General features: G+C 33.8%; 1 protein-coding gene across 1 annotated transcript in view; it reads left to right on the top strand.

The window, feature by feature from the left end:
* The window catches only part of Rgs21 (regulator of G protein signaling 21), a 48,131-nt gene that overhangs the window by 23,211 nt on the left and 8,637 nt on the right, over positions 1–16,283 (top strand). The window contains exons 2-4 of the mRNA XM_031341860.1: positions 2,030–2,101; positions 6,192–6,268; positions 9,990–10,156. Coding sequence (XP_031197720.1) covers positions 2,091–2,101; positions 6,192–6,268; positions 9,990–10,156 — 255 coding nt within the window. The 5' untranslated portion in view covers positions 2,030–2,090. The remainder of the gene's footprint in view (positions 1–2,029; positions 2,102–6,191; positions 6,269–9,989; positions 10,157–16,283) is intronic.

Genomic DNA, 16,283 nt, shown 5'->3' with positions numbered 1-16,283 from the left:
TGCCTCTGCCTCCCAAGTGCTGGGATTAAAGGCGTGCGCCACCACCGCCCGAGAAAACTTAGTAAGGATCCCAAAACAGTAAATAAAAGGGCATGTTTATGCAAAAACAAAATCTCATGTTTCATTCACATACATCTTTCTATTCTCTCAAACCCTCCATCCACTCCTCTGAAATGACCCCAGATAATTACACTGGGTTTCTTTGCCATGTAAAATATTAATATTATCTAGGTAGAGGTATGCCAACATCTTTAGAAAGATGATATTCAACTTCCAATACTGAGGGAAAGCTCTGATACTGAAGTGGAAAGCGCTGAATTAAAAACTAGCCTCAGTAGGAGAATTCCAGGGCAGTGAGGTGGGTGGGTGGAGGAGCACCCTCATAGAAGCAGGGGGAGGAGAAATGACATAGGGGGTTCTGGAATGGAAACCGGGAAAGGGGATAAAATTGAAATGTAAATAAGTAAAATATCAAGTTAAAAAGAAAAAAACTAGATATGGTTAGATATCCAGTGTCTTCATTTGGACAATTGCCTATAAGAATGTATTGAACCTTGCCCAAAAGCATTTAACCTCCAAAGAAAGTTTGTTTTCCTGCTCATTTCAGTATGGATCTTCACTTTGATAAACAAAATTTGTTTTTTAAAGGTTTTCTGAATAACTATCTTTCTACAGTTATGATTATAAAGAAAGGCTGGAGAAAAAATGTCAGGTCCCAAAATAATAAATTATTCATAATCATAACCATAGAATGGTAGTTAATTCAGAAATTAATTCTGAATGAACAGAAGCCTTTTAATGGGAACAGAATGTCATAAATACATGAATAGTGATTGTGATTTATAGGATTTGACAAAATAATTTTGTTGAACTCAAAACATATATTTCAATTTTGTCTTAAGAGTTTCAATAAAAAAATAAACTTTGTCTGCCTCCTATTTGTTAAAGATTTTGACTGACTTTACAAAGAAAACATCTAAAATTTACATTTATTTTCTAATATAATGTGTATTGAAAATAACTTCAAACATTTATTATAAACTTAGTGTTGTATTATCCCTCACCAATAATACAAAAAATCAAAACATGTTTAATGACTCAGTTTTTGCATAACATAAGAACATTACTTAATGGTGCTTGAACCAACAAAATCGATTGAGTTAATTGATGATTTTACTGCTTAATAATACCATGATTGTTTAGGTCATCATTTCTATTTCCATTAGCCTCAGCACTCCAGGGTCATTCAAATACTAGGAATTTTTAGAGCAAAAATAGGGATGTTTCAACCCCAAATTAAAAGGATGCTTGTTTTTACTGTTACCATTGTTATACTGCAATCAAAGCTTAAAAAAGGATAGGGTTACCAAATATCATTTACAGAAACACTAGGATCTGGATTTTATTGTGATAAACATGTTGTCATTATTATTTTAACCATTAGTATTGGATTTAAATACATGGGCATAAATTATATGAGATTCATACCTTAAAATACCAGAGAAATTCATGTCATTAAGCCATGAGCAGATGAAAAAATTATAGATAAAAGAATAATGCATTTCCTAGAACACTTTTGTATATCAGTAAAAATTTTAAACTTATGTGGTTGTTTGAGTGCACTAAGAGTTAGAGTCTGCCTCACAAAATTAAAGAGTAATAGAAAATGAATGATCTTTAAGATATAATAACAGGCCTAAAGGTGATTATTAAGCAATATTGTAATATCATAATATGGAATATCTTGAGAGTAATAGTTCTCATAGCAATGGATTCATGGGAAATTTGGCAAATAAACCAGCAGAATTATTATTCTAATGGAATAGTTATTTTTTTATGCCCGACTCAGAGAAATGTCACATTTATTCAAAGAATTGTGTGTTCCTTGGAAGTTAAACTGTTTTGATGAGTGTGAACTTAACAAAGCGATAAAAGCAGAGACCAGCACGATTTAAAAAATGCCAACTTGTAACCCAGGGACAGGTATTTGCATACTAATTGTAATATTCCTGCTGTCATGTACCTTCAGCCTGAAGATCAGTCAGAAAGAGAAACTGCATCATCTGTGACAGGCAGACAGTGGGACCACAATGCCAGTGAAGTGAGTTGCTATTTAAAGCTCTTTCTATCTCAGAAGATGTATACATAAAACCCTTAAGGCTTCAGTAGCCTGTATGACTTGCCGCCTTCAGTTATGGCAAAAAAAAAAAAATGTTAACTGCTGTCTTTCACCGTAACTTCATTTTATTTTTTGCCTTTCTCTATTGATGCTTTCCTTTCTAAAGTATGCCCACAATGCGTGGCTTGCTTTGGTTCTAAATTCTCTGTGTGCTAGATAAAAACATTAAAATCAGCAGGAAGTTGACCTCTCTTTTCATCATGTATTTCAAAGTAGTGAGTTACAGATACAACATATCTGGTCTTCGTAAGAATGATGCATTATCACAGTACTTATTAAGATACCTCTCCGTGGGTATTCGGTGCTGGGTGAGGAAGCAGCTGTGGCTTCCTCGGGCACACGAACTCCTCGCTTGAGTTTTCCATTCTCCAGCACACTGCTAATTGAGTGTGAACCGCTAAGTTGTTGGATTCCACGTTTTTTAATGCAATACAACTGGTTCTAGCTGGCTCAATTAGCAAGATAACTGGTAGCTTTCACGCAGTTCCCATCTGGTCAGGCTCTTCTCTGGACATAGAATATGAGTATCGGTAGCCTTGATGGCACTTGCTTAATGAAGAAAACAGACAGGAAATCAGCCAAAACCCCGTGAAATACTAAGTGCGATTTTGGCTCCAGATACACAGTGAATTTTCTGGCAAACCATACACACATGGAAAGTTACTCTGATTAAAGCACGAGAAATTTATAAAGTTCTCTCTCTCTCTCTCTCTCTCTCTCTCTCTCTCTCTCTCTCTCTTTCTCTCTCTCTCTCTCTCTCATGCACACATACATGCACACACACACAAAGGAAAAGAATCACAACCACATATACCTCCATTAAGGTTATAATTAAGACACAAATAATATGAAAAGCAAAAAAATAATAATAAAGGAAAGGTATATTGACCATTTATTTCAGGTAACACACAAGTTAAAAAAAAATCAATGAAGCCTCTACAGTTTTAAATAGCTACTGATTTTTTACTCTCTAATTTTTATTTAATGGATATTATTAAGATTTCTATAGCTGCATTTTATAAAGCACATGCTTATATCTCTCATGCACATCTAATGTAAGATATTTTCAACATTTATTTTATAATTTAAAAGCTATAAGAATGTATTGCATAAACTTTCTGTTGAGTAATTACTTGTTATAATGTAATTATTGGATAAAGTATCTGGATGATTTGTGTGAACTTCTACTGTAGGAAAATTACTGCATGTGTCCCCAAAAGAGCCCATATATGTTTACTTATCCTTTGGGGACGAAATTTGAAAACGTTAGGGTCCTAAGCAGGCTTGTGTTTAAATATTAAGTCTGCCTACTGCTATCTGTGTGATACTGTACAAGTCACTAGCATTTATAGTCCATTTAGTCATTGGTAACAGGAGAATTCAATACACTATTATTGTCACTCTTAATGATGAGAGATTTGTGACATGCTTAATGTGATCCAGAGTGTATTATAAATATTCAAGGCACAATTGTACATTTTAGTGTTCTGATAAATACGAGCTTTTACTTAATTTATTGATACCAAAACTTGTCCTTCCAAAGAATATAAACTCATAAGAAACCCAAATGAAATATTTTTAATAGTAGGAAATAGTATTCATTAAAACAGCTACACTCTACCTACTTTCTGAAAAGGAAGCATGTCACTTCTTCCAGCTATAACAATATAATAAATATTCAAAACTGAGTCTTGCAGATGAAAAGCAGGTCAGTAAAGTGAGTAGTCCAGGAATGTTCTAAAGCCACGGCGGTATCCATTCTGAGAGCTGAAAAGCAGCTTACTCCTTTAGAGCAAAGTCAACATTTCCTGACCTGAATTTATAGTAGAACACTCTGGCAACTCTAATAGTAGGATGTCTAATAGTCTGTGTGTATATCTGCAGTATCCAGAGCTCTTTAAGTACATCTCTGTAATTCACAACTATATTCTTCCTCTTGTTCTTAACTCCACTCTGGCTTCCAGACTTCTTTTCTTCCTGTTTTTACACAATGATGAAAACAGGAAAAGCCACTGCTTATTGACACGCCTCCAAGCTCCGGCTCTGCTTGTCTCTACCTAAAGGCCGGTGGTTCTATCTTTGCTGTCACTTTCCTCAGAGATGCCAGTAAGGTCCTGCTGTTCTGTGGTCCTCCAGGCATGTTGTCACACTCTGCCTCTGCTTCCTTTGCCCATAGCACTAGAGGATGTTCCACCTGAACAATTTGCCTACACTTTTTAGCAAGCTTTTTCATTGTGTTCTTTTGGCATCCTGAAAGCCACATCTCCTTTTCGTTAGTCTTACATCAGCCATTGTCTAGATTTTGAACATTAACTTCTTGACCTAGCTACATTCTTCTGGGTGCTAGAAAATAACTACTTTTACTTCATATTAAAGAACCTACATATAAATGGAGAAGTAGATATTTATACTAGAGTGCATTTCCTATTTCCCTGTTTTTGATAACTACTCCTCAATTCTGAAGGATACCCTGATGGCCAAGCTCCTCTCTGCCCTATGCATTAACATACACTCTGCAGAGATTGAGTTTCATATAATTTAAATATTATTCTGTCTGGAAAGGCTATTTTTCTACAAGTGCAATTTAAATGACCTTTATGATAATTTTAGAATTCCAACAAAACATCATGAAAGCCATGTAATACATAATTGTAGTGAAGTAACAGTTTAATGCTCAAAAACACATCAGTGTGAAATTAAATCTAGGATTATGACTAACAGTTTATGAACAATGAAAACTAAGCAATGCAAATCTTTTTATATGCCCATTTCAATGATAGACCACCATTGCAAAAGTCTCCTAGACGACCTGTGCTTTCAAATGTTAGCAAGTGATAGGAAAAATGGAGATCTGAAGCCCATCACTTAGAAAGAAAATTTGATCTAAAAATGTCAGTAAAAGAAGAGAGAAAAATGAATTCCCAGAAGCCTCTCCTCGATCCTTGTATTATATGAAAATATGACTAATATCGAAACAGTAGGGAAACACAGTCGACCCATTAAAAAGCATACAAAAACCTGGAGTAATTACAAACAATAAGACACAAAAGCATAGTAAACACTTCACAAAACCATACTTAGGATTATAAATATGCAATGCAACAATATGATATGCAATGCAACATTCCTAAGGATAGCTGGAAATGAGGTCATCTCTACTTTATTGTCAATTGTTTAAATATACGATTTAGTTAGCCAGCCCCTTTCTGTCAGTCCATCATAACTACATAACCAAACTCCCTGACTAGGAGTGGCTTCCTGTGGATAGGGGCTTGTTTCATCAGGATCTTTATCTGTTAAAAGGAATAATACATGGTATATTTGTATCTCACAAACTTTATATCTTAAAGCTGATTTGTTTAATATTCCTCCAATGTATATGGTTTTTTCAGAAAACTTCAGTCCATAAATTTTTACTGCTTTGAAAAAAATATATCATACTCTTTTGACAGATTTCTACATTTAAGTAAACCACCCCAAAACTAGTCTAGAACCAAGGGAGAAATAAAATCTGATTTAGAATAGGATAAGTATAACAAAATACCAAAAATCAAATATCATCACATTAGAAATTCTTAAAGCCTTTCTACACTTTCTAAATATTTATGATTATTAAACTAGTAAATTTGTATGCTATGAAAACGTAAAAATCATCTATTCATTTTGATAGCTATCAGAAGCCCATATCCACAGACACATAATTAGCAGTATATTTGGAAAAGTTTATAATTGCTTCTCAGAACCAATCTTTCTCTAGTGCCATTAGTACAACTTATTATTTACAAACATTAACACTTTTGGCTGGATTGATAAATAATTTCCTGATATTAAATTATAATATAAATTATGCTTCTGTTACTGTCCACATGGAAAAAACACTATGTGATTTTTGTTGACATTTTCCTGTTTCATCAATGGCTCATTTTAATAATGTAATTTTAAAAATACCTTCAGCTCAAGTATTACTATAATTTATCAAAGAAAAAGATCACAATGCTATTGTCAAGGGTAGATGCTGTTTCTACAGGTCTCCAACAACGGAAACACTGGCATGGTCTGAAAATATGGACTCGCTCTTAGCTAACCAAGGTAAGGTTCAAGCAATAGTGCATTTTAAAGATGATAAACACAATTCATTAAACCTTGAAAATGACAAGTATTTCATGAAGCATAATATTGATCAGCATTTGAAGCATAAAAATTTAAGATCTTGGAGTCAAAATAGATTTATTTTGGCCTAAATGACATTGGTCAGTAATCAAACATGAATACAAGAGAAATTAATCAGAAATGATAAACAAGTAAGAAGCTTTCCATCATTTTAGCCTAGAATTAGAGGAATTGGATTATTGCTTACCACTGGTAAAAAGCTGAAAGAAATATGCAAATTATCAACTGGAAATTTAAATTAACCACTTGTTTTTCAGTCTCTTAAGCTAAACTAGAAAGTTATGAGCATATGTAAATAAATGGCATTCATTTTGACTAAATACAAAAACATTTTATATTTTATTAATAAATATGTGTTTATATCTAAAGTCGTAGTTCAACGTGGCAATTGTGACCAATTATATATAAAATACTTTAAAATTGACATGCATTTTTGTACACAAAATAGTCTCAAACTTTCCCACAATTCCTATTTGTTTTATAAACAGTCTGCTTCACAGTACATTCATCCTGAAAGGCAAAGGTGAGACTATAGAGATTAGACAGAACATATCTGTCAATCAAGTAACATTTCTGTTCTAAATTAATAAAGTATCAGAAAAGCATAAAATAATAAAACTGGGCACATTCTGCACTGCTGTCTGTTCATACTTAAAGTTAGATTAAATTAAATGCATTATGATACTCTGAACACTTTATTTTATTGGCTAAATCCTAAAACAATCTACCTACTACCTCAAATACAATTAAAGAAATTCACTGAGCATGGCTCCAGCCGCATTTGTAGCAGAGGATGGGTTTGTTGGTCATCAATGGGAGGAGAGGCCCTTGGTCCTGAGAAGGCTTGATGCCCCAATGTAGGGGAATGCTAGGACATGGAAGTGGGAGTGGGTGGTTGGTTGGAAGGGAGGAAGGGATAGGAGTTTTTGGAGCAGAAACCAGGAAAAGGGATAGCATTTGAACTGTAAATAAAGAAAACATCTAATAAAAAGAAAAAAGAAAAAGAAAATGCTTTGGATATGAAACAGCTCTTTCTAAGTTAGAATGGGAACTTTCTTATGTTCTTCAGTGTGTAACCAAGGGATTAAGTCAAGTTTGGTAAGTGACTCTTAGAGTTCCTCTCCTGGTTGTCATATACATGGTTCCTCGGGGGCAGAGGAAAAGATTTCTGTACAACAGACATGCAGAACCAAAGTAAGGAGGGTCCTGAGATGGAGAAAATTGCACTCATATAATAAAAAGGCCAAAGTTATAAATTCATCTAAGTAGCTAGTTAATTCAGCTTTTGTAAATCAAGATAAATAATAACAGTATAATTTATTTGTGAGCCTTTAAATACCTAGTACACTAGAAAACTACTTAAACATTTTTACTAACTTTGCCTCTATGCTGATTTGGCTTTCCTGGTAGCTTTCAGTTTCTACTCCATTTAATGTCCTCTGTGATGGCAAAACAAATAAAGTCATTCTATCCTGAACAATGCCCTCAAGAATGGATTTTATTGCATGTAATACATTAGTCTAAACTTATTTGAAATGTTTTCAAATTAAAATGTGTCTAAAATAGGAAAGTCAGTGAAATATTGAATAGAGGAACAGAGCTTCATGACCTGAAAGTTGGGTGCAAACTAAGGTGTAGAAGGAAGCATTTTTCAGTGTAGTCCTTTCTAGAAACTGAAGAGAAGCAGAAAATGAGGTCATTTCTTGTTTTCGAATGTCCTTATCTCTAGGATACATTCATAAAAATACTTGAGGAAACGAGCATGATCTACCCTAGTGACACCCACAATAGTATCATGCAAGAATAGAAGTATTATTTCTTTATTAATGAATACTTTACCTTATATATTTGGATGTCAAAAATCTAGCAATGTTTAGATTCCTTTCAGAGAAAGTTTTACCTTTTTACTACAAATTTAAAAATCTAAATTTGTGATAGATAATTTAATTTTTATTTGATTAGTAATAATAATGACAATCACATTCTCTTATATTTATTTCAAAAATTTTAACTGGTATCTGATATATTTTATAGTGAAATTTTATTTTTACATTACTTCATGTAAGAAAAAAATCATGCCTTTTTTTTTTTGGTTTTTCAAGACAGGGTTTCTCTCTGTAGCCTTGGCTGTCCTGGAACTCACTTTGTAGTGAGCCACCACTGCCTGGCCATACCACTTTTATACAGTATTTGAGACACTGGAGATTTTATCCTAGAAAGTTATGCTTTATTTTATATCTTCTTACTAAATTTCACTTTTTTTCCCTAGCTGCAGCAACCTATAAAAATTTGAGAGTTCCCATTTTTTCATATTTTCTTCTATTTCTAATCAATCTTTCAACCCCCTGAATGTTCATAAGTTTACTTCTTCCAGATGATTAGACAAGATGATTAGACAACTCTCTCAGCCTGCACTGGGAAAACAAGTGCTCAGGGTACAATCACCAGTGTTTTCAGATGGCAAATTCCTCAGTGAAAAAATCCTGAAGACCATGTTCCTAATCCATCATAAAGCCTCATCTTGCAAGCATAACTGCCCAAATACAAATGGAAAAGCTGAATACCATGACCTTAAGATACCAGAAGAGTACAGTCAAAATGAGAGATCTTCACACAGTCTTTCTGACTCGGCATGTAGCTATTGGCCTACTCTCAACCGTTCAGAGCTGAAAACACTGGGCAAGAACCACCTTTTCAAATGAGCTGTGGAGAGTTCGCAAAAGAACTCCACAAGGCTCATTTTCATGAGGACTACAGCAATATAAAACCTAAGCAGCAATTTTAAACACATATATACTTATCAAAGCCAGAAATTTGGTGCACATTTGAGTACATGTATAATAATGTGTGTGTGTGTGTATGTGTGTGTGTGTGTGTGTGTGCGTGAGTGTGTATATATGGTGAAACATGTTATAAGTAAAGATGGAACTGAGATTTTTTTTTATAAATCCATATCTTGGTCAAGCTAAAGGAACTGAGCCTGCAATAAGTGGGCCCCCATATAGCCCCTACTCCAAAGTCAACAGAGAAATGAATGCTCACAGGAAAACATGATTATGAGGCATCTCTCATTGCTTAAATTAACATTGGAAAAAAATCCCTTTTTCTTGCCTTTCAGAATTAATATAGTATAAAGAAGAGGAGAATAAAGACTCAATCCCAAAACCTTGTCAGTTCCTTTCTTGGTATAAGGATCATATTTGTCCAATAGAGTCAATGCAAACAATTAGGTCTTTTCCTTTGAACCCAAAGTAATCTATATCATTTCCTCAGTTTCAAATTTCTTCTCAAAAGCTTATATCAAAGAAATATATTCTTATCCTAATTAATATAACATGATTAACTTACACTAGTCATCAAGATATTCTCTGAAAAATAAGTCATATCTAGAAATAGAACATATATATTTTGATAATTAAATTAATTTTTAAAATATAAATGTAAGTATTTTGGACTTATGATCTCTCACAAAACTAAGTTTTCTAATTTGAATATGATAATATGTAAATATTACATTGTCTGGATGATAAATATTTGCCAGTAGATGTTATATCAATAAATTCTCATTTGATGTAATGGACTTATTTGGGGAATGTTACTATCTTAGAGATGATGCAACGCTTTCTTAAATATGTTGTAGCTGGATTGGATGCTTTCCGAACATTTCTAAAATCAGAATTTAGTGAAGAAAATGTTGAATTCTGGCTTGCCTGTGAAGACTTCAAGAAAACAGAATGTAGAGAAAAGATTGCTACCAAAGCTAAGATGATTTACTCTGAATTCATTGTAGCTGATGCACCAAAAGAGGTGAGTGAACTATCTCAGAATAATGAAGTTACATCACTCACAGGCTAGTCACAGTTAGAAATGGAGTCAACTCCATCTAAAGAGTAACCTAATCATTTCACTTTTATAGATTAAAAAATGTCAGTAGACTCCAATATATAAATATATTCAATGCCAGTATATTTTTAAGAAAATAATACAAGTGAAAGAAAACAATCTTACCATTGGAATATCACCAGTTTTCATTCTTAATTCTTAGAAGTCTACATTATAGAATCTAATAATGTTCTATATTCAAAAAGAGGGCATAAAACTTTTGTTTGAAAATGAGCCAGATTTCTTTAGGAAGTAAGTCCCTTGTGTACAACTTAAAAACCAGCAAAATACAACACATCTCAAGGGGGGATGTAAAAGTGACTTATTAACCTGATGCCATTATCATCTCAGAGAATTACTGTTGAATAAATTCACCCTTTTGAACCTTTTTTGAACTCTGGCTTGCTGGTTCAATTCAGCTGTTCTGCCTCAAACTTTTCTAAAAACTGCCAGATTCAATCTGGCTTTTTTCAGCTTCTCTCTGAATTGTTCTTACACTGCTTGGCCTTATACAAACTCTGGCAACTTGTTCTAATCTCTGGCTCCTTACTCTCTGGCTTCAATTGCCTCTGCTGACATGCACTGAACTGCATGAACTCACAAACGAATTCAACTCCACTACATTGCACTCACTGAACTGACTACCAAATGATTGAACTGAACTGCTCCAAGCTGCACTGATTGGACTCAACTGACTGAACAGAAGTGATCCAATTCTCTCTTGCTTCACTGCTCTTAAGAAGTAGACACTTTTTCTTGTATGTCCTCAAGAGAGTTGGGTGTATCCTACCTCTGATTCGTTTTTGTCAAATCTCTGATATATCACTTTGTCTGCCCCTAAATTAGACATTACTTTCAAACATGGCTGCTTCCTTCTATAATCTAAACTTACCTACATTGCTTGGGATTGAAGGAGTTTAATGGGATCTCTTTATTCCAGCCAGAGCAGCCATGTTGCTGGCTTAAAATTCCTCTACAGGGAATTCTAGAATGAGATAATATCTTTTGAAATATTATTTATTTTTAATTTTTATTGTGCACACAAGTGTGTGCTCCTTTGCATGTATGCATATATATGTATAGATTCACTCAGCTGTGTGTATGTCAGGTATGAATTTCCAGATATGTTACTATCTAACCATCCACCTTAACTTCTAAATTTTCTTTCTATTTTTTTTGAGGTTATAAAATAATTACATCTTTCAAACTTTTCCCTTTACTCATTCTAAAACCTCCTATATACCCCTTCCTGCTCTCCTTCAAATTCTCATCTTCCATTATTCATACATGCCAAAATGGACACGTATAAGTCCACAGACCTTACCACTGCATGAAGAACTAGAAGTAATCAAAAGGCAGAAAGGAGAAATGGTCTTTCCCAGGAAAAAGCACACCAATTGATTGTCCACCTTAATTTTTGAGAAAAGGTCTCTCATTGCAACTTGCATGTACTGTTTTAACTAGACTGTCTGCCCACCTAGCCCCCAGAATCCATCGATCTCCACCCCTTCAGCTTCAGGGTTATAATCATGCCCAACCCTACTTGGGGGCTGGAAACCCAAACTCAGACCATCATACTTGGATAAGAGTGTTTTTCACTGAGTCCTTAATGATATTTCTGATATGGAAAGTTTCATTAGTGTTTGGTTTAATTTTCAGTACAAAGATTGGATACCACATAGAATAGTATTAAGTGTAACTGGTATTTGAAGTATACATGTTAAATTTGATAACGATACCTTGAAATATGTAACACAAAGTCAAAATTTTTAGTTAATAAGTAGTGGGCAAATAGAAAACTATATTAAACTAGTAATGCCAAAAATTAGCTCATAGCACCAGTGACTCTTCCTACAAAGGTAAGAGAAACATACGTGTCACTAATAGATATTATATTTTCTAATCCAACATTAGTAATTGTTCTAAGAGTAAAGTGTTGGTCCTTATAGGCATTGAGTAAGTTGAATAGAATGCAAATACAGTGATTAAAAATCTAGGACCCAAAGTTATAGGAGGTTCAACGTCTAGATGGATATTCATTACTGCAGTTGTTATTAGTTTGGTATAATGATAACAGACACAAGAACTATTGAAATGTGGCTTGGAATTCACAGGGGGTAGAAAGGTACTTTACCTCATGTGGAGATGCTCCAACATTCATTTCCAAGTCACCACCTAAAAATCAATAAATAACTCTGGAAAATTGAAAATGTAGTATTATGGTTTGTCAAGTTGATTAATGTGCCATTTCCTAAAAGTTTGAAAGCAACCCTGAAAAAAATAGATTTTATTGCGACTCTCATTTCAAAGGCAGTGTTTTTTTCCTCATAAATATAGTAGCAGTGGCTATTTTAACATAACAGTTAACACTATGAAAACTATAATAAAAATTTTTTTTTTTTGGTTTTTCAACTGCAGCTGAGAGACTAAAGAGATGGCTCAGTGATAACGAACACTCAGTGCACTTGCAGAGGATCAGGATCAGGGTTTAATTCCCAGCACCCACAAAACAGAATACAATCTTATGTCCTCCTCTGGTATCCAAGGATCCCAGGCAAATATGTGGTACATAGTGACATATACAGGCAAGAAGTCAATACACATAAATAAAACAAAAATTGAAAATATAAAATAATGCAGCTGATATCAAAGTTATAATTAACAATTTTAACAAACAGTTGTTTATTCCCTAACCTTTCCTTCTAAAATAAACATCCTCAATAATAATTTAACTATACAATTCAATTGTTGTTTCCATAAATAAAACTTTTATAGGTTTTAATATTTTACATATCTAATTAACTAAATAAAATACAAATAAATTTGTGGTCCCTTTTTAAGTAATGGCTATATTGTTTCAAAATGAATCTGGAGTATGTATTTAAATATAACAAAATTCATTGATATATGTGTGTGTGTGTGTGTGTGTGTGTGTGTGTACAATCACTCTCTTTCATATTATTTACCATTAACTCTTTTAATGCAAATGCATCAGGGCAACTTGAATGTTTTGTTTTATTTACAAACTAATTTGTCAAATCATTTTTGTCTTTCAATTACATATTAAAGATAATATACCTACTAGTAGGTTTACTTATTAAACAGAATTTTTGAGTATTTTTTAAAATAATAAATTCAATAAGATAGGAAAAGAGATTAACTTGGATCAAAATTGCACAAATAAAAAGGGCAGCATGTAATAATAAAACACATTTAAAGATAATTATTGTCATAATAGTAAAGAGAGATTATAACCACACTGAAAGGTATAGAATAGATTTCCAGAGTAACTCATGGATTAAAAGTCAGGTCTTGAAATATAATTCATGTTTTCTGAAAAGAGAAAATGAAGCTAGAATATTCCAGATTGAAGACATACTAGGGTTCACCACTGTGGTATAAAGCATTGTGATATTTTCAGAAATTGCAAGTAGTTTGAAATTGCTAATGTCAGCCGAAGGATGGGGAATAGGTTTGAGATTGTTGTATCCATTGTTGGAGATAAAGAAGTAATAGAAATGGTTCTAGATTTATCTGGTAGGTAAATTTGATGAGACTATATATCTTTCTTATAAGTTGGTTAGAAGACACAATGATTTTTGTAAGCTGAAAGTTAATTTCAGAGCAGTTCATAAGAGACTATTCTCCTTTATTCTACATTCAGCATTCAGCTTATACTCTGTAATTGACTCTGATAACAAATTAACTTATAACCAGTTACCTTGGTAGAAAATCCTACACTGAAGAAAAGAGGTAGAGACATTTTGTCTAGGTGTCTACTAAGTGTTCTTTCTTTCCAAACACTCAAGTCTTTATTTTAGCTGTAAAAAAAATGTTCTTGGCTTAATCAATTTTAATTGATTGCATCTAGACTGTACTAAACTTCATTACTGATGCTTGTATAAAACTTGACATCATATGGTTGTCAGAATACCACCCTAACCTGGCCTGGCCTGTTCTATGAGAGATTTAATCATTGCAGCTGCATTTTACCCACTCTCTTTCATCATGACATCTTCCCTCTGGTTCTCCCCTTAATCATGAGATGCTATGATATAGCACAAAACCTAATGCTTGGATAGATCTCAAGTTGGATTCAAATCTAGTGCCTGATTTTTGTTGTACAGCCTTTAAAGATTCACTTTCCTCATCTAAAACAGGAAAATAACCAGTGTACATAAAGCAGATAAAACAGTGATCAATGATATGTTATGAGTAGAAATTATTCTATGTCTTTGATATTTTAAAATATTTTAATTATACTTTTATATAAGCATTTCCTTATGTGAGCCATTAACGTTTAAAGTATTAAAAATCTCACCTGTATATTTCTGTAAAGATGTAAAGATTGATTTTTAAGGCTTTTAATAGAGTGAAGTGTGACTATACACTGTGCAAAATGTGATAACAAATTATCTGCCGTTCAAAGGAGAAACTTGTTGAGGAATTTCCACCATAATGGGCTAAGGAAAAAAAAATGTTTCATGAAGCAAATTTTACGACCCTGTTATTTTGATTAGATGACTAGACATTTTGAATATTTTAGACAACTTTTTTTTCATATTTCACTAATTTATAGGAAAAGCATTTGAGAGTAGCAAAGAATGAACAACATAGGCTGGCCTGACCATCCAGCTCTCCCAGAGACTAGACCACTAGCCAAGGAGTATCCCTGGAGGGATCTATGGCTCTAGATACATATGTAGCAGAGGATGGCCTTGCCTGACAGCAATGGGAGGGGAGGCCTTGGTCCCAGGGAGGTTTGATGCCCCAGAATAAGGAGATGCTGAAGGGGTGGGACAGGAGAGTGTGAGTGGGTGGGGGAGCACTCTCATACAGGCAAAGGGGAAGGGGGAGGGCAGATGTGGGATGAGAGGTTGGTGGAGGGGGTAACCAGGAAGTGAGATATCATTTGAGATGCAAACGAATGGAATGATTAGTAATAATAAAAGCAAAATATTTAAAACAAAGAAAATGTAATTCTCAATATTGATTGTACTTAGTCATATTTCAGTTTTGACCATTATTACACATTTAGATATTTTAAAGCCAAAATATTAATTGGCCTTGCAAAACAGTTTCTCTTATAAAATAAATTATGATACTATCTTAATTTTTCACCACTGTTCTTACATGTCATTAATAATGAAATTATTGGGAGATGGATAGTTGATACAGCAGTGAGGAGTACTTGCAGCAGACCTAAGTTTGGATGCCAGGACCCATGTGTTAGCTTGAAACCATCTTCTGTTGCCCTCTTCCATGGACTCCAACCCCTCTTCTGACCTCCACAGACACCAAGCTTGATTGTGGTTCACATACATATATGAAGACAAAGCCCTCACATACTTAAAACAAATAAATCATTTTAAAAAATGACAGCAGTATCAAGTCTAATGTAGTAGCCAGAAGTTCATTCCCATTCTGTAAGATTAGAAAGCTGTACAGTCAAACCACAATATAGTGTTTATAAATAATATAAATCCAGAGGTACAATCTTTTGTCAGATTGTATAGTGAGCATGCACAAGGCCCTGAGTTCATTTGCTAGGTATTGAACTAATTAAACTAATAAAAACAAATATTTCCAAGCTCAGGTTAATTTTATTATCAGTTCTTATTTTATTGTTATATCTTACTTTTTAAAATGTTCAATGCAATTCATATGTGGCTATTATGATTGCATTATTTCCACCACCTTTCTTCTTTTCAACTCCTCTTTGCCCCCATGTACCCTCTTAAAACCCTATTGATTGCCTAGGCTTCTGCATCTAAGGGCGGTTCTTTGTGAAATTTCCTGCATCCATGTTAGCATGTCAAACAGTGTTGTTATTAGATGCAACTTCCCCTTATATTGATGCAAGAATGCCTTGTATTCTGTGTCTTACAAACTTTAGTCGGCTGCTGCAGTATTCCCTGAGCCTCAGATAGACGAGGTGCATTATAGTGCACTAGTAAGGAATAAGCACACCACAGGCCTTTTTTTTCCTGTAACAAGCATCCCCTGTGCAGGAGAAAGTGATCTGAACCTTAGAGATGCAAGTTAATAAATT

Source organism: Mastomys coucha, unplaced genomic scaffold (genome assembly GCF_008632895.1).
Source record: "Mastomys coucha isolate ucsf_1 unplaced genomic scaffold, UCSF_Mcou_1 pScaffold1, whole genome shotgun sequence".
NCBI lineage: Eukaryota > Metazoa > Chordata > Mammalia > Rodentia > Muridae > Mastomys > Mastomys coucha.
This window is presented reverse-complemented; position numbering and strand designations above follow the sequence as displayed.